This window comes from Arvicola amphibius, chromosome 8 (assembly GCF_903992535.2).
Source record: "Arvicola amphibius chromosome 8, mArvAmp1.2, whole genome shotgun sequence".
Lineage (NCBI taxonomy): Eukaryota > Metazoa > Chordata > Mammalia > Rodentia > Cricetidae > Arvicola > Arvicola amphibius.
The window spans coordinates 114,212,504-114,230,790 of NC_052054.1; the positions used below are offsets into that span (position 1 = coordinate 114,212,504).

At 43.5% G+C, this 18,287-nt stretch overlaps 1 protein-coding gene across 1 annotated transcript in view; it reads left to right on the forward strand.

Annotated features, from left to right (window-relative positions):
• Epha4 (EPH receptor A4) overlaps positions 1–3,776 on the forward strand; it is a 141,133-nt gene extending 137,357 nt beyond the window's left edge. The window contains exons 15-17 of the mRNA XM_038339013.1: positions 223–416; positions 2,998–3,153; positions 3,494–3,776. Coding sequence (XP_038194941.1) covers positions 223–416; positions 2,998–3,153; positions 3,494–3,608 — 465 coding nt within the window. The 3' untranslated portion in view covers positions 3,609–3,776. The remainder of the gene's footprint in view (positions 1–222; positions 417–2,997; positions 3,154–3,493) is intronic.
• Positions 3,777–18,287: the final 14,511 nt, after the last annotated feature.

Below are 18,287 nucleotides of genomic sequence, written 5' to 3' on the forward strand. Positions count from 1 at the left end.
AAGCCCTGACGCCACGCTGTGATCTAATCGGGCTCAAACTACTTTGGAATATCAATGCGTCTTTAGTTCAAGTCTCAGATTGGCATCACGTTCCGTTGAACAGCTGGCTTTTCTCTCCCCCGTCGCCAGCAATACCTGGCGTTGGCTTCTGTGAAGGAGTTGGAGCTTCGCCCATGCTTAAGCCTCTGGCAGCTTACCACACCATCCTGTTGTCTTCTCTAGGTGATTAAAGCCATCGAGGAAGGCTACCGGCTGCCCCCACCAATGGACTGCCCCATTGCCCTCCATCAGTTAATGCTGGACTGCTGGCAGAAAGAGAGGAGCGACAGGCCTAAATTCGGGCAGATTGTCAACATGCTGGACAAACTCATCCGCAATCCCAACAGCTTGAAGAGGACCGGGCCAGAGAGCTCCAGGTTTGCCGTGCTTACTAATAGTGATGTATGAGGGACTCCATTCTATGTGGCAGGCGAGTCGGGTGTGTCCTAATTCCTGCCTTCGCTAATTCAGAAGCCACTTCCAAGCTCTGCAGCCTGGATTGCGCCTTCCTCAGTCACTTTGAGTCTGAAGAGCCCGTGGGTCCATGAAAAATATGAAGGTCCCAAGGCCATTGTTCACCAGCAGGTTTCCTTGAGAGAAAAAGTTTTCCTGTCAACGGGTTCAGTAGTAGACGCCAGACTCATCCGCTTTAGATAGAAACGCTTATTGGTTAGACTGTTGAGTCAAAGACTCGGGCCTGCCTGCATCAGGTGAGGCACGCAGTCGGCTCCAAATCTGAGCTCCTTAAAGATGTCTCTTTTCTTGTGACCCTGACTTAAAAATAGAGCATCCCTTCCATGCTAGTGTGTCCTAGGCCTTTCAGCTTTTCAGACTTTTGAAGTGCTCTTCAAAGCAGTCCTAAGGTCCTGGAAGGGAAGGAATATATTTGCTATCCCAATACTGGACAAAGGGACCCTGGAGCAGATAAGAGGAAACCTTCTAGTCTCGGGGCTTCTAAATGCCTCCCCCTGGCCACATTGGACAAAAAGGGGGATCATCAAACTCTTAAAATAACACTATACATGGGTAAAATTCACTTCTTATTTGAGCAGGGACCGTGTATAACTTTACTAACTGAAGAAAGACATTTACTGCCATGTGAGGTTTCCCCCCTATTCTTGGGTTCAAATGACTCCCAAGCCTCCTTTTGAGATCTAGTCAGTTTCTTCAAATCCCAGGGTGAATTTTCTCTACCTGGTTAATTTTCAACTGTGTTCTGATTGGAGGGGAGAGATGCTTGTTTAATGCCATTCTTTAGTGTTTGGGACTTCTCTTAGCATTTAGTAGCCCTTGATAGCTCTCCAGCCACTAATATGGGGTAATGCCTGTTTCGCATCAAAGCCTAGAGCAGACTGAGTTACAGTATAGAGTTCTCAGTTCTGAACTTTTTCTTGATAATAGTACTTAAATAATACTTGCCACTATTGCCAATGATAGAATATGGTACACAATTTAGCACAAAATTAGGCAAATGTGGTATTCTACAACGAGAATGAAGACTGCAGAGCAAGTCTGGCAATGACCTTGGGAACCAACTGACCCCGAGTGACCATCTTTGCACCCTGGGGTTGGTTCATCAGATCTTGTCTGCCCTGTCGTGAGCTTAGCCCAAAAATACAAGTAAATGCAAACAATAATAAACACAAAACATTAGTATGTTACTAACGTGGTAATGTTATTAACGCAAAATTGGGAGGATTCGATCTTCATTATTTTTACTGTAAACAAATGCTGCATTTTACTAGAAAGAATTAGACAACTGAAATAACAGACAAAGGGAAGGTCAGAAAGGCAAGTGTTTGAACACAAAGCTGAGTTCAGAAAAGGAGTTTTCTGCTAAAATATTTATGTGAAAGAGAAATAATGCAAATCAAATAATTTTGGTAAAAATGAAAAAAACTTTCAAGGAATGGATTAATTCTGTATAAAGAAGTCTAGGCATTACAATAACTTCCTTTTTTATAATAAGATTTCTTTTCTTGTCCCAATCGAGGACATTATACCAACTTAAATGTTGGTGCACAATCACCGTTTCAGGCTAAAATGCTAAACTCAGACACAGACTTTGTAGGATTTTGAGGTGAAAGAGAAGTGGAAGAAAGCTGTGTTTCTATGTAGGAAATTACAGTAGAGGGGTTATGAAATGCCCCTCCAAAGGGCTAGCCTGTGGTCTTTAAGTATTCTGGAGATAACTGTAAGTCTCCTAAAATCTTGCATGGATTAGAGGTCCCTTGTGCATCTCTATCGGGAGGAAAGGCAGAATGCCTGCAACCAGTCAGTCTTGACTATTGATCTAATAGTAAACACCTGACTTGCGAATGAATAAATTAATAACTAAATAAGAAGAGCTTTGACATTATTGGAATGACTATTGACAGAGGAATCTGAGGAGCACACGCCCCGATCCTAAGAGCAATCAAAGCGCCGTTCTTTCTGCTGGCCTTGGCACACGTGCTCGTCAGGCACGGGTTGATGAGAAGAGCACATTAACTCCAGCTGTCCCGGGATGGTGGGAAGGCACTGCGCATGTCTCCAGACCTCGCTGAGAGCATGCCGGATCTGAACTCTTCTGCTTCCATCAAGCCTGGCAGCTTGCAAGCTCCCAGTTTTCCTCCCTCGTGCGTCACTGTTTCCACAGCTCCTGAACTAAAGTCTGTGGTATTTGGCCCTGAGGGAAAGTGGATTCTTTTCCAAAGACTGCACAGGTTTAAATCCCAAGGGCTCCCGCATCCTCTACCGAGTTAGGATGGTCAGAGATCTGCTATGAAATTCAATGTCCAGCGCAGTCCACCTAAGATGAATGCCAAAGGGGAAAAAAAAAAAAAGAGAAAAAAAGCGCACGTTAATTTCAAATGACAGTTGTCCCATTTACACCTCTTTGTTTTGGCCCTGTGTTTCCCTGGTCTGCCGTATGCAATCTCACCTCTTTCCGTTTATATCTTCTCGTTCCACTTTCAGACCCAACACAGCGTTGCTGGATCCCAGCTCCCCTGAATTCTCGGCTGTAGTATCAGTGGGCGACTGGCTGCAAGCCATCAAAATGGACCGGTATAAGGATAACTTCACAGCCGCGGGGTACACCACGCTAGAAGCTGTGGTTCACATGAACCAGGAGTAAGTACTCAGCGATGTAACACCAAAGGGTAAATCTAGATTTCATAGTATTTTCCTGTTTCGCCTTGAGTTTCATAATCATTCCCTACTCATCCAAAAAAAAAAAAAAAAAAAAAAATTGAAAGCTGGAATGCCTCTCATTTTGATAGAATATAATTTTACACGACCCCAATTGTACCTGCATTGTTATATTGGATTGCTTAATGGAACATTCGTACACCTTTCTTGTACTGTATTGATTGTGGCTGATTCAAATGTGTGTCTGCATGAAGCCTTGAAAAAGAGGGTCCCGGCACCCCTGTGACTTTTTTTTTTCCCTCTGTCTTTGCCCCACCTGCAGCGACCTGGCAAGAATTGGCATCACCACCCTCACACACCAGAATAAGATTTTAAGCAGCGTCCAGGCGATGAGAACCCAAATGCAGCAGATACACGGCAGGATGGTCCCTGTCTGAGCCAGTACTGAATAGACTCAGAACTCTTGAAATTAGTTTACCTCATCCATGCACTTTAATTGAAGAACTGCACTTTTTTTACTTCGTCTTCGCCCTCTGAAATTAAAGGAAAAAAAAATTACCTGCAGCGTTGCTTGGTGTATGAGATTGTTGAAACCGTGGGCTTACGTGGATGGCCTAGATCATCAGATTTAAACCTGGAGCCAGTAATTTCTCAGAAGTACTCTTGTCCGTCGCTGGTGTATAAAATACATGTACTTATATAGATAAAACTCTGCCTCCGAGTTCGACGCCCTTCTACCCCCCCCCCCCCCCCCGGTCAGATGCTGAGTTTTCGAAGTCACCTTAATCCTTTCTGTTTGGAATTTCAACCGAAGGATTTTGTCTGTGGCGTCAGCCTTTGTCATCACTCCTCGCTGGGGCCCAGGAGCGTTGCGGAAGGACTCAAAGGTGGCCATCGGGGCTTGGTTCATACCACAGAATAAAATCCAGGTGAAAGCCTCGTGACCCACCCGTGTTGCCTCTTCAGTGCCCAGGACACTTGGTGGATTTCTATGACATGGGGGGCTAGAAAGAAAAGAAAGGAAAGTGGATTTTTTTTTTTAAAATGCAAACTCCCAAGCCCTGTTACCCCTAACTGGACAAATGAGGTCTCCTCGGGCCTGAGGCTGTGCCATATAACGTCTTCTTTGGGAATGCTACAAACCTTCTGGATAGTGGGCTGTGACAATCCTGAATGGGGAATTTTCATATTCCCCCCTGCTTTGAAGAGGCAACTCCCAGGTTTACAAGGTAAGTTAAAAGAATGAGCATTGGCTCTCTAGTAAAAATCTCTCTCCTTCTCTCTCTCTCTAACTTGATTCCATTTGAAACACTGGAAAGCCTGCCTGTCAGGCGCTGGGTTGTGAGAGATTTCAGTTCTCTTTTGATAAATGAAGATACTGAAGCCAATGTGGCTGCCCTGTTGTTAGGGATGGTAATAAGGAAGTCACAGCTGTTCCCGCCTCTCTCACCACTGACATTTTGGTGAATCCCCTTGAGCAGCTAAGTCAGTGGTATGGGGGTTACTGGGTAGGACAGAAAAATGCTTCCTTATTTAAGTGGCTCCTACCAGATGTCAGCAAGGCTCCTGACACTACATCTAATATCCAGACATTGACAAACTTGCTTGGCCTCTCAGTGAATGGCAGCAAACTGCAAGGGAACTGTTCATGAGGGAAACCCAGCCCCTCTATGTTAAGTTCTAGAGCTTTCTTCATGAGAGCAGTATATTATGTGGCTAGATTGTTCATTCATAGATGCAAAAGGCCTAACTTTGTGCTAGGCGTTTTAACTATTCCAGTTTTATCACTTTTTACTGAGAATTTGGCCGAGTTTAATAACCTTTCCCCCGCCCCCATTTCATTTTTTGCTCCTGAAAGCCATTTCTCAAGGCCTAGAGTAAGGAATGCTGAATTTGGTGCTGTCAAATGCTGACAGTTTGGTAAAGACTTGACTTACAACGTTAGTTGTTAAAACCTTTTCTCTTCCTAAGGAATATGATTTTTTTAAAGTACTCCAGCAATTTTTGCTTTATTATTGTTTTTTGCTAAAGTCTGGGCTTTCTTGATTTTCCTGCTTAAAGTTGACAAATGTGGGTAGGGTTCTACTTTTTTTTTTTTTTTTTTCTCTTTGACTTGCTTTGTTTTACAAATAGAATTTTGTTGAAGAAAAGCTCTGGAAATCTGGGAGCAGTGTTGATTTTGTTTGTTGCTGGGTTTTTTTTTTTTTTTTTGGTATTTCGAGACAGGGTTTCTCTATAGCTTTGGAGCCTGTCCTGGAACTAGCTCTTGTAGCCCAGGTTGGCCTCGAACTCACAGAGATCCGCCTGCCTCTGCCTCCCGAGTGCTGGGATTAAAGGCGTGCGCCACCGCCGCCCGGCTGTTGCTGCTTTTATTATGTGCGTGCATGCATGTGTGTGGCCTGTGTCTGGAGCTTAGAGGACAACACACACAAGTCGGTTCTCTGTATGTGGGTATGAAGGATCGAGCTGAGGTCAGCAGGCTTGGCAACAGGCGCTCTTATTCACCGAGCCATCTCACTGGTCCACGTGCATTGTTCTTGATCTCCACCATCCTAGTCCAATACGAAAACAAGCATGTTGGCATTCTGCATGAAGTGAAAACAGAATAGTACCTTACAGCCAGTACTGAATGATTAAAAGGTTTCCTTTCTTTAAAAAGTCACCAACTGGAAGCTTGACATGCTTCTCTAAACATGGAATGTGTTCAAAGCATAACTTCACTAAGGTACCCTAACAAGTGAACAATATTTGTAGTGTTGAAGTCCTTGTTATTCCTTAGCAGGGATCTCTGTCTATGAAATAATATGGAAGGTTACATCATTCAAAAGCCGCCTTCTGAGTCGTAGTTTGTGTTAGAGACAGGGCCAGTGGAACAGCCAAAAAGGGATGTTCCAAGTGTCTGCAATAATACCCCAGGAGCAGTAAAAGTGTTTACTGCCTCCAGAAGTCTTAGCATGAGAGCCATGAGAACAATAAGAGAGCCGTACTGTTTCCCAGGGTGCTGTGCCAGACTCTGGCATCCCGACAGCTATGGAGTCTAAAGCCAACCGAAACGGTGACACTGGAAACTCGCCCTGCTTTGCTTCCTAACTCAGTTCCTCCACCTGTGAATTAGAGAGATAATGATACCTTGGTAATAACAGCTTTCCCGACATGGTGGTGTGCCTTTAGCAGAGAGAGAAAGAGAGCTCCCCAGGGGAGGAGGTGCTTTCTCATCCAGGTGACCTGCATTCACTAAACGGTTCTGGTCAGGTGCAGAGGACCAGCGTAGTAATGCCCTTCACTTTGCTTTATAGGAGGCTGGGATGAAATATGGATCAGCACGGACGGCGACACCTGTAGAGATATTTACATGCCCTGTAACTGACTCCAAAGAGAAGCAGTTTTGTGTATTGAGCACATTGTGTTCTATTTGGTGTCTTAAAACCCTTCATAGCCGGGTGGTGGTGGCGCACGCCTTTAACCCCAGCACTCAGGAGGCAGAGGCAGGTGGATCTCTGAGTTCGAGGCCAGCCTGGTCTACAAGAGCTAGTTCCCGGACAGGCTCTAGAAACTACAGGGAAACCCTGTCTCGAAAAACCAAAAAAAAAAAAAAAAAAAAAAACAAAAAAAAACTAAACAAACAAACAAAAAAAAAAACCCTTCATATGCTACATGCCTTCCATTCTAAAATTCCCTTTAATGAAGGAACTGCCTGGGCACTTGCTCTGGGCACTTGCTCTGATGTTAGCTAGATGTCAGCTTTCACAGTCCCCTCTCACCTTGGCTAGCCTCTTCACCTGAGCAGGTCCCCACAGTGTCTGCTCTGTATTGTGAATATAATTACATAACAGGTCGATGTATTGCCACAATAAGTAAAGAAGTGGGTTAGTGGACAGACGGTGACAGACGTAGCAGAAGAGTCTTCCCAGCAGAACTGTGCCCGTGCATGGAGATTTAAAGTCAAGTTTATATTCTCATTGTCCTTCATATGAGTATATGTGGACCTGATACAATCTGTGTATGGTCAGATTCCAAAACCTATGTTTGATAGGCTTATTGCTTCCTGGAAAGGAGGGGTTAGAAAAAAATGCCAGTTCCTGTTTCTTTCTTTTAATTTTCACCTTGTCATTGTTTATGAGACAGGGTCTCACCACATAGGCTGCCCTGGCCTGGATCTTCCTAACAGACCAGGTTAGCCTCAGATTCATAGAGATCACCTGCCTCTGCCTCCTGAATGCTGGGATTAAAAGTTTGTGCGACTATGTCCAGCTTGCTTATTCTCTCTCTCTCTCTCTCTCTCTCTCTCTCTCTCTCTCTCTCTCTCTCTCTCTCTCTCTCTCTAACATTTTTCTCTCTCTCTCAAAATAATAGTTTGAATAGACTCATGTGGTTGTGCATGCCTCTAATGCAAGCACTCAGGTGGATCTAAGTTCAAGGCCAGCCAGGGTTACATAGTGAGACCCTGTTTCAAATAATAACAGCATTAGAGTTTGGATAATTATAAACAGTTTGTGTATTGGCAAGTGAGTTGTTCCTATTAGCCCATGTACATATTAATGTACATATTAATGATACCCAGCACGCACTGAGCCTTGTCATTTTCTGTGAATCCAAAATACTGTGTGTTCTGCTTCAGTTTGATATAAGTTGGTTGACTGCTGGCTGGTAACTCTTGCTGACATTTTTGTCACTTTTCTCTACAGGGAATAGATTATGCTATCTCAGCCTCACAGCCCTTCCTGTTGATTACAAAGGCCTTGGAAAAGAAAAAAAAAGAACACACCCTCCTTGGTTCTTCTGAACGTTTTTTTTCCTCCTTTGGCGTCTCTTCTGCCCGTGTTGAGGCAAAGACTCTTGATGAAACAAACACCTGTAGCTGGAAAACGGAAGAAATGATTCAAGTCCCCTTCGCCCAGGAAAGCAGCAACACCAAGCTTTGGCATCTGTTCTCCAGCTGTGTGGAGGAGTGCGCTGTCTCAAGGCATCAGCCCTGCAGAGCCCTTCCAAACCCCTTGTGGTTTTATTTATACGTATTTCCATAATTCATTCCTGTACGTCACTGCTGCGTCGGAGTGGCAGCGAGTGACCAAATGTTACAGGTTTTGCTATGGACGCCAGGTCAGGCGCCACCGCGCAGAACAAAGCCAGTCCCGTAAGCTGCCTACGGTATGCATTGCTGAAGTGACATTTTACCCAGGGTGTGCCATTGCAGTGATATAAATATATTTTTTTCCTAGACTAAAATATGACCTGAATATCTCTTTTGATGTGTGTACATAGGTGCGTGTGTGCGTGCGTGCGTGTGCATGTGTATGTGTATGTGTGTGTATGTGTGCGTGTGTGTGTGTGTGTGTGTCCGCGCGTGTGTAACCTCATGCTTCGAACTGCCTGTAAATGTTGTGGAATGCTACACCTGGAGAGTTCTGGTTTATCACCAGTTCAAAGATAAAAGAGTCACACGATATACACGGCCTGGAGACCACGGCCGTCCCCTTGGGAAGACAGCTTGCAAATGTTACATGGTCTGTATCTGTAAGAGTAACGTAGCTGTCACACTCGCCATAAGAAGCAATTCTATAGCTTTGGACAAATGTGTTTTCACCTCCGCAATGGAATGATTGTTGGATAGAAACCCACCCAAGGTGACAAGCCCGTCACCCAAATCACAGATTCTGATGGGACTCGTCTGACTCTCCAGTTCCACAATGGAGAGAGAAGGGGATGGAATCCATGGATCGACCCCAGATGGAGTACAAGTCGCCTTTGTTTCCCTGCAAAAATGAACTTGATGAATGCGAACAAATATATGCAATTCATATACTTTTGGAGATGAACTTAACGATGTGTGTCAGCCTTGAAATCATGTGTCTGGAGTAATACTTTGTGTCCCGGTGTCACAGGAAAATACATACATGCCAGTGGCTCTTGAGGTTAGTGTAGTTGGGATGACATGGCCTCTAGCAATTCCGGATTCCCCAATTACATGTAGAAAGTTCTTCGGTAATTCATATGCAGCTAACTCCTTTTGCCCTCGAAAGTACATCAGTCTTCTAGAATCTGAGTTTTGGTGTATATAGAAGACTCAATATCAACAGGATATGGATACCAAACTCCAGCCAGCATACTGCCATTTTATCTAACCTGAGTGGCTGCCTTGCTTATTCTGAGCTGTGGTTGCCAAAACTGTGGCCATTTATATAAGCTATAACATCAAAATCAGGGAAAAACGGGGGAAAAAAAAGATTCTGAACCATATATTGTTGAATAAGTAGAGAAAAATCACCAATAAATATTTATTGCATTCTGACAGGGTGTGTGGCATTGTATTCTCATAACTATGCCAGAGTGACAAAGTCAATTCGCCCCTTTTGGGGGGACCTTAATATATTTTTAAAGGGATGTGCCTATGCATTGATGCCTGAAAAATATGTGTAAAAATAAAAAATGAGGTAGAATCTCTGAGTGGATCATCTTTCCCAGAGGTCGGGTGGAAGGAGAATTTCCGGGTCTATGTCCAGCCCAGGAACCAGCCCTGGTCTGCTGAGCTGGAAGGCTAAAGTCTATTCGGATCTACTAAGCAGCTTCACGCTGCTCCCTGCACCAAATCAAGTCATTTCACCACGTGTCTGCAGGCTCCCATTATTTTGGCAATCTTATAAACGAACTGTACTTGTGTATCTGAAAGAGTGGAAGAAAGGTTGTGTTCACAACACAACTGATGTGTGCTCTGAGACCTCTCGTATTCATCTGTGAAGGGTCCGTGTATTAATCCATTCACTCCTATAGCCTCAATTACTTGTCTGAAGACACAAATTTCGACCAGTAAAGGAAAGTTCTAGAAGCAATATTTTCACTCCTTTAGCATTGTCCAAGTAACATCAGGTATAGATACATGCTGAAGAGTGCATTTATTTTGTATTACTCCAAGTTTGTTGGAATATGCAAGGACTGTGGTTATAATTAGAATGTATAAGGCATATTATAATTTAGTTCATTCATCCTGAAAAGGAAGTTAACTGAACATCTTCTTGGTTCATACATGTTCCAAATTTTGAGCAACCTTTTGAGTTAGCCATAGATTTTTCTATTTTGTTTCCATTTGTCAAGGTATTTTTCTTCCCTTCATGAACTTTAGGTACACATAACTTATGTCATTTATTTATGGTCTTTTATACCTAGTTTGTAAAGTTGTAAAATAGCAAACTAAATGCAAAGAGTTTGCATTTGAAAGTAATAAAGTAGTTGCCGTATACAAACCCAAAATCTGGTTGTCTTTATTATTTTATTTGTTACTGTATTTAGTGTTGGGGATGTATCCTAGGAATGAGCTAGACCCATCCTTTCTTTACTTTGAGACAGTCTTACTAAGTTGGCCAGCCAGGTCTGACATTCACCTCATAGCCCAGGCTGACCTCAAACTTGAAATCCTCAGACTGCCCACTCCCAAGTAGCTGGGATTACAACCTTATACCATACCGTTCTGCTTTTATTGGGTTTGGCTGTATCTTTTCATTATTTTTCATTTGAATGATATTTCTAAATTATTGTTTCTCATTGGGTTAAGCACAAAATCTTAACTCCTAATTGAACAAACTTATTTGGAGGATTTAAAGTATTTGATTATTTAATAAAACATCTTTGTTGTTGTTGTTTGAGAAAGTGTCTCACCATGTGTGTAACCCAGACTGGCCTCAAAGTCTCAGCTTCCTGAGTACAGGATAACAGGCATGTGCTGCCGTGACCAATGTACTAATTACTATTTGAAGGGTCCGTGTTTCTTAAGAACAGTGTGATAATTTGATACATGTCTACGATGTGTGAAAAAGTGCTTTATATCCTTGCCATTGAAATCCATGCATCAAAATATCTGATTTTGGGATCCTATATTCTGTTTTAAGGCTGTAGACTTTGGAGCCCAGGTAAAGCCCCTGCCTAGGAACTACACAGATCTGCCACAGTGCGCAGGACCTACAGGGGCTGTTCTGGAGCGCCAACTTCATCAGGCCTCCACTTTGTTACAGATCCAAGGTGCCAAGCAGCCGTTCTTGTGCTGGGCTTTTAACCCAAGATCCATGCATCCTGGCTCACCAAGGCTCAAGACAGGCCCCCCTCCCCCAACTACGTAATTGCTACTTTTTGCATGTTTTGTAAATGTTTTAATAGAGGAGCTTCATAAATGTCCTCAGACTCTAAGGTGGTTTGGAGACACCGATTCAAGCTAGTGCAGGTAAATGCTATCTTTGTGACAGTATTTCATTAAAAAAATATCAGTTGGTAAAAGTGCCTGTTCACTGAAAACCAGGCTCAAAGCCTTAGGGTCTATATAGGAAGGGCTGATTCCAAAGAGCAGGGGCCATGTAGCATATTATATAGCCTGATGCAAAGGATCCCCATGGCAGTCCTTCCAAGCACTGAGTGAAGGACCCGTCCAGTCCCTTCTTGCTGATGCCATGCTTGATATGTAAGTGAAGATAACCACAAAAGGGGAAGTGACCATGGATGATCATGTTCAGAGATCCATAGCGGATCCTGAAGGACAACTCATTTGCTTTCTGCTTTCTCATCAGCCAGAACTCAACCACATGTTCCAAATGCAAGTGCTGGGACATTGGGAAGTCTACCCCTCCCCCGCCCCCTTCCCCCTCCCCCTGCCCCCTCCCCCTCCCCCAAGACAAGGTCTCACTGTGTAACAGCCTTGACTTGGAGCTCTCTTTGTAGACCAGGCTGGCCTGGAATTCACAGAGATACACCTACCTCTTCCTCCAGAGTGCTGGGATTAGCGGCATGCACCACCAGTTCACAGCTGGGAAATCTACATTTCTCTTTTTTCTTGTTTTTATTGCACTATACATTTTTCTCCCTTCCTCCCCTGTCCCCTTCTACCCTCTCCCATGACTCCCAAAGCTCCCAATTTACTCAAGAGATCTTGTCCTTTTCTCTTTCCTATGTAGATCCATGTATGTCTCTCTTAGGGTCTGCTTTGCTATCTAGGTTCTCTGGTTTTGTAGGTTGTAGGCTGGTTTTTCTTTGCCTTATGTCTGAAAGCCACTTATGAGTGAGTCATATTATATTTGTCTTTCTGGGTCTGGGTTACCTCACTCAATATGTTTTTTTTTCTAGATCCATCCATTTGCCTGCAGATTTCAAGATGTCATTTTTTTAAACCACTGAGTACTATTCCATTGTGTAAATATACCACATTTTCTTTATCCATTCTTTGGTTGAGGGGCATCTAGGTTGTTTCCAGGTTGCTATGACAAATAATGCTGCTATGTACATAGTTGAGCACATGTCCTTGTGGTATGACTGAGCATCCTTTGGTTATATCAAAAGTGGTATTGCCTATGCACAAAACGAAAGTCCAAATGGATCAAAAACCTCAAGGGAAAACCAACCACACTGAACCTCATATAAGAAAGTACACTTGAATACATTGGCACAGATTACTTCCTAAATATAACCCCATCAGCACAGACACTGAGAAGCTGGAACTTGAGGAATGGAACAGTCTGCCATAGCCCAGAAGGGTGATGTATCTGGAAGCCCTTGGGGGAAACATCCTTTAGGAGTTAGCACATAAGCTTCACCTTTACCCAAAGAAACTTGTAAAGTTTATTTCTCAAAGATTCAGGGAAGCTGAGGCCAGCTCAGCTTGGCTAGACCGTTCACATTCTCCTCCTTGCTTGTCATGTGTTGCTGGATGCTGTGGAATAATCCTTTTCTACACTATGAATGGGCTAATAAAAGCTGATTGGCCAATAGCCGAGCAAATCATATAGGCAGGGTGATCAAACTGAGGATACAAGGAGAATGAAGGGTGGAGTCAGAGAGAGTCGCCAGGAGCTGCAGAGAAAGCAGGGCATGCCAAAGGACAGGTAAAGCCACGTGGCAGAATGTAGGTTAATAGAAATGGGTTAATTTAAAAGGTGAGAGTTAGTTAGTAATAAGCCTGAGCTATTGACCAAGCATTTATAATTAGTTAATATAAGCCTCTGTGTGGTAATTTGGGAAGTGGCTCCGGGGATGGGGAAACTCCACCTACAACTGGGTCTCCTGCAGAATAGATGTCTATAAGTCTCCAGCCACAACCCTCTTCACAAAGTGCCTGCCTTGTAGCCTTGTATGGTCTTAACCATTCCAACTCCCTAGGAGGAAGGAGGAGGGAGGGTAGGGAGTTCACAATTAAACCCTAGTTTCTGGCAAAAGATTTGAAGAGTATTCTCTTAAAAATAAGATACAACTAGAGTATGAAAAATCATACCAACCTGGATCCTGCACTTTCTGATGGGTAAGGCCTTAAAGCCTTATTCTACGACCCCAGAAACATTGATTCGGAGCACATTATTCAGGCTTTCGTTTATTTGAGTATTTCGGAGCACAAACTACTTGTCAGATGTGGTACTCGGCTCTGTGTCTATAATTCTCACCTTAGTCCCCCAAAGTAAAACAAGTGAAGAAGGGATTTTTTTTTTTTTACCTCCATTGACAAGTGTGAATACTAGATGTGATGGTTAGATTAATTAGTCCAAGGCCACCTTGCTGATAAGTATTTACTGGAAAATTAGACACAAGCAAAGAGCCTCTAAAACACTGGTTCTTAACCTGTGGGTCGCAACCCGTTGGGTGTGTGTCAAAAGACCCGTTCACAAGGGTCACTTTAGACCATGGGAAAACACAGTTATTTACATTACGATTCATAAAAGTTGCAAAATTATAGTTGGGGGTCACCACAGCAGGAGGAACTGCATTAAAGGGGCACCGAGAACCACTGCTCTAAAACTTTCACATTGGCATTTCACCACCCTGACATAGTATATGAAGGACCTACGTTGCTCCACCCAGTCTCTTTACTCTGACGGATGAATACGTTCCGGTGTGCACACAAGAGTCATAAACCCCCACTGCTAGCAGAGTGTGCTCCATCCACTGCACTGTTCCGGCTATTCTGGCTATTCTGCTGTTCTGTCTGTTGTCAGGTAGGCTATTTTGAATGGATTTGTCATTCTCCCTCTCCCCCTCCCACTCCCCTCCCCTCCCTCTCTCTCTCCCCCCCTCTCTCTGCTTTCATTGGACAAATGATAATTTGAGTATAATATTTACCTAACAGAGTGTTTTGTAAGAATTTATCTCTGTATTCTACTTTTTGCTAAAAGTATAATCTAGCAGAGCTAAGATAATATCATCTGATACGGAGTCAGGGTAGGGTGGGAAAAGGTGGCGATTTCCTTTAATTACCATTTTTGTGTTCTGAGCATAAAAGCCACAGGCAACACATCTCAAATACCATTCTTCACTTTGATGGCCTGTGACACAGGCAGGCTAGTCATTATCCAAACAGAAACACGAGATGGGTCCCATGACAACAGGAAAATTAACTGAGGCATAAAGTGGAACATCATCTAATAAAAGATTTTATATGAACACCCTCTCTCAGCCACTTTCTAGTTTTGTGACCTTAAATAGATCCCTTCACCTCCCTGATAGTCACTTTCCCTATCTTTAAATGAGAGCGAACTTCCCTGGTATTGCCCATTTGGTGTGAAAGATCAGAAGTCGATGAAAAAAAAAAAAGATCAGTTCCATGGAAAACTGCTGTGCCAAACCGATGTCTACACAGGCCAGTCAGATGCCATGGATGCCAAACAGATGTCTTCACAAGCCAATCAGATGCCACGGATGCCAGACAGATGTCTTCACAAGCCAATCAGATGCCATGGATGCCAGACAGCTTAGCAGAGATGCAGGTAAGCACGCAAGCAGGCGCTGAGTGGAAATGTTGGGTTGCTCAGATGCTCAGGGGTATTATAGAGGGTGGTGTGTGTGTCTGTGTGGGTTGGAATGCATAGGATTCTGGGACCCAATAAGAACAAGAGAATTAGACAACAATGCGGGCACTAAGAGAGACTTACATAGATCTAATCTACATGGGAAGTAGGAGGTAGAAAAAGACAAGATCTCCTGAGAAAATTAGGAGTTTGGGGACCTTGGGGGAGGATTGAAGAGGAGAGTGGAGAGGGAGGGAGGGGAGCCGAGAAAAATGTAGAGCTCAATAAATATCAAAAAAAAAAAAAAAAAAAAAAGAAAGAAAGAATGGGTGTGATGTATCCTACAACCCTCCTTGGATTTATTTGATTAACAAACCCATTGGTTTATTAAAGGTTCTGAGAAGTGGGTGGTGGTGGCACACGCCTTTAATCCCAGCACTCGGGAGACAGAGGCTGGCAGGTCTCTGTGAGTTCAAGGCCAGCCTGATCATCAGAAAGATCTTCCAGGACAGCAAGGACTGCGTAGTGAGACTCTAGCTCAAAACAAAACAAAAACAAACAAACCAAACAAAAATAACAACAACCATCAAAAGGCCTCTCTTAAACCAGTTTTGACATCTTAATCTGGAATTTTGAAACTTGAAGCTTTTTAATGTCTCTGGAAAGTGAGGCTATTTTCAAACATTTTTTTTTTTGGATATCTGTTCTCTGGAGTCTCATATACAAAAACAGAGAAGCAAGCAGAGGTGTAAGGACTTAAAAACACTGTAGATCTGAGCTCTCTAGTGTCAGCGCAAGAGCATGCTGGCTGAATTGCTGTCCCCTAGGTTCCCTTGCCACACCTCAAGGCATGTCCAAGTTTTGCTTCCAGTTTGCAGCTGATTGAAAATTGCCCTTTCTACCTTGGTGGTCAAGCAAGCAACTATAATGCCGGTAGGGTACAGAGCATGTGAGATTCCTGGTGAGGCTCAGAGAGATCGCGATGCCGCAGGATGGGATGGCTGAAGATTGAATCTCAGGGTTCACTGCGATGTTGTAAACCATGAAAATTTACCCTGTGCCCCAAAGTCAAGACTTGGACTAAGACGTGTGCGTTCCTTCAGGCAACCGAATGGATTTTGGCAATGGAAAAACTGCACCACCCACTTAAATCAACAACCCAATTAAGACCCATTGCTGAGTTGAGGGGCTGAGCCCTCAGTTATTTTACCCTTTCCCTCTGGAGGAAGTGCCCTGAGCCACTGCCGGCTCCCAGTTGAATAGGTAATGGGCCACCGACATATCTGGTTTCTGGCAATCACCCTGGATATGTTTTTTTTTTTTTTTTTTGTTTACAGTGCTTGCTGGAGAAAAGTTGATGAATACTTGGGAGAAAATAGAATTAGGACCTACGAACACAGCTGAAATCAACTTAGCAGAAGACAGACCCGGCTTTGTGTCGAGCTGGGAAAGATAGGCATGCGAGAAAGTGGCTTGAACATAGACCCAGAGAAACTATCTATTACACACATAATATGTAAGAGGCAATTATTGCCTCCTGCACTAATCTGCAGGGCCTCCCTACCTAGTAATCAGATTGACATATTCTAATGAGACCCATGTTGTTTGTAATCAGACCAGCATTGCTTATTCATACCTCTATCCCATAAGATGCACTTTGAAATGGCTCGGATTGCACCAGATGCTACAAGAAATGACTTTCCATTTCATTCTATTACCGGCATTTTTCCTTCTCCCAATTAGCATAATTTAAAATCAGCCAGAGGCAAATGTGAGGGGCTGAAAAGTTGCAAAGAAGTTTAAGAAATCCTTGATAGGAAGAGTCAAGAAGCCATTCTTGAGCTACATTTTCGTGAAGCAGCATGAGCAGGCGAACGTGGCAATTGGTAGTTTTCTTCTTGTTCCAGTTGCTTGGGATTCACCTCCGTGACTTATTGAAATATTAGAGCCTCTGTCAGGAGGCTAATTACCCTGTAGGTTTTCTTGCTTTTGCATTATCTCGTGAATGACATAATAGAACTGCTACGTCATTTACCATTCTGTTAAGGTTTAATTGAGTTCATCCTCTCTCTCTCTCCCTCTCTCTCTAAATGGTGAGGAGATTATAGAATCAAAGCAATTTCTCAGGGACTGAAGGGATGGCTCCTCAGCTAAGAGCCCTTGCTGCTCTTGCAGAGGCTCGGAATTGGGCTCCCAGCACCCATATCAGGTGACTCAGCTGTAATTTCAGCTCTGGGATCTGATGCTCTTTTAACCTCTGTAGGCACCTGCAGCTACGTGGCATTCTCTCTCTCTCTCTCTCTCTCTCTCTCTCTCTCTCTCTCTCCCTCCCTCCATCCCTCCCTCTCTCTCTTTCTCTCTTTCTCTCTCTCTCTCTCTCTCTCTCTCTCTCACACACACACACACACACACATGTTAAAATAGATCTTTGAAAAATGAATTCTCACTTGTAAGAATAAGAAAACACTTGCAAAATGCCTCTTTATAAGTCGGGTTCCAGTTGTTTATAAAATTTTTGAACTTGCAACCTGAAATACTGTAATAACGTGTTGCTCCCTGACACAGAACACTGTGAGACTGATCCAGATGGACAGCTAGCATGGGGAGACTAATTTTCCAATGATTTACTGCCCCAGAACTTTGAATATGAACTCTTTTTTTGATCGTGTCTTGAGTTCCTGTGAGTAACATATCCAACATTCATGGCCCCTTGGGTCACTTTCATCTTTAAGGCTTTTAGTATCATAAATTAATTATATATAATAACAGGTTTCATTGTGACATTTTTATACATTATTTTGATTGTATCCCCTCACAGTTAATCTCTCATCCCCTCATTCTCTCTAACGAGACCCCCTGCTTTTATAAATTTTCTTCTTCTGACCCAGTAAGCTTACTTGAGTTGCTTACAGGAGCCCGGTTGAGGGATCAGTTGCAGAAGAAGCACCAGCAGTTATACAACTGAAGGACATATCTCTCCCTCTCCAAATCTGTGCTTGTTAGTTTTATATCCACTTGGCCCAGGCTAAAGTTATCCCAGAAGAGGAAAACTCAATTGAGAAAATGCCTCAATCAGATGATGCACACAGGCAAGTGTATGGGTGGGGGGACAAATTTTTGTTATTACTGCTTGATGTAGGGGTGTTGAGGTGTTGAGGCCACTGCAGGTGGTACCACCCTTAGGTTGGTGGTCCTGGGTTGTATAAGAAAACAGGTTAAGTGAGCCAGGGGGAGCATGCCAGGAACCATGACTCCTCTGTTTACTTCCTGACCGACTCCAGGTTCCTGCCTTGAGTCCCTACCCAATGCCTCTCCAATGATAGATTATGATCCGGTCATATATCCCAAACCCTTTCCCCTCCACGTTGC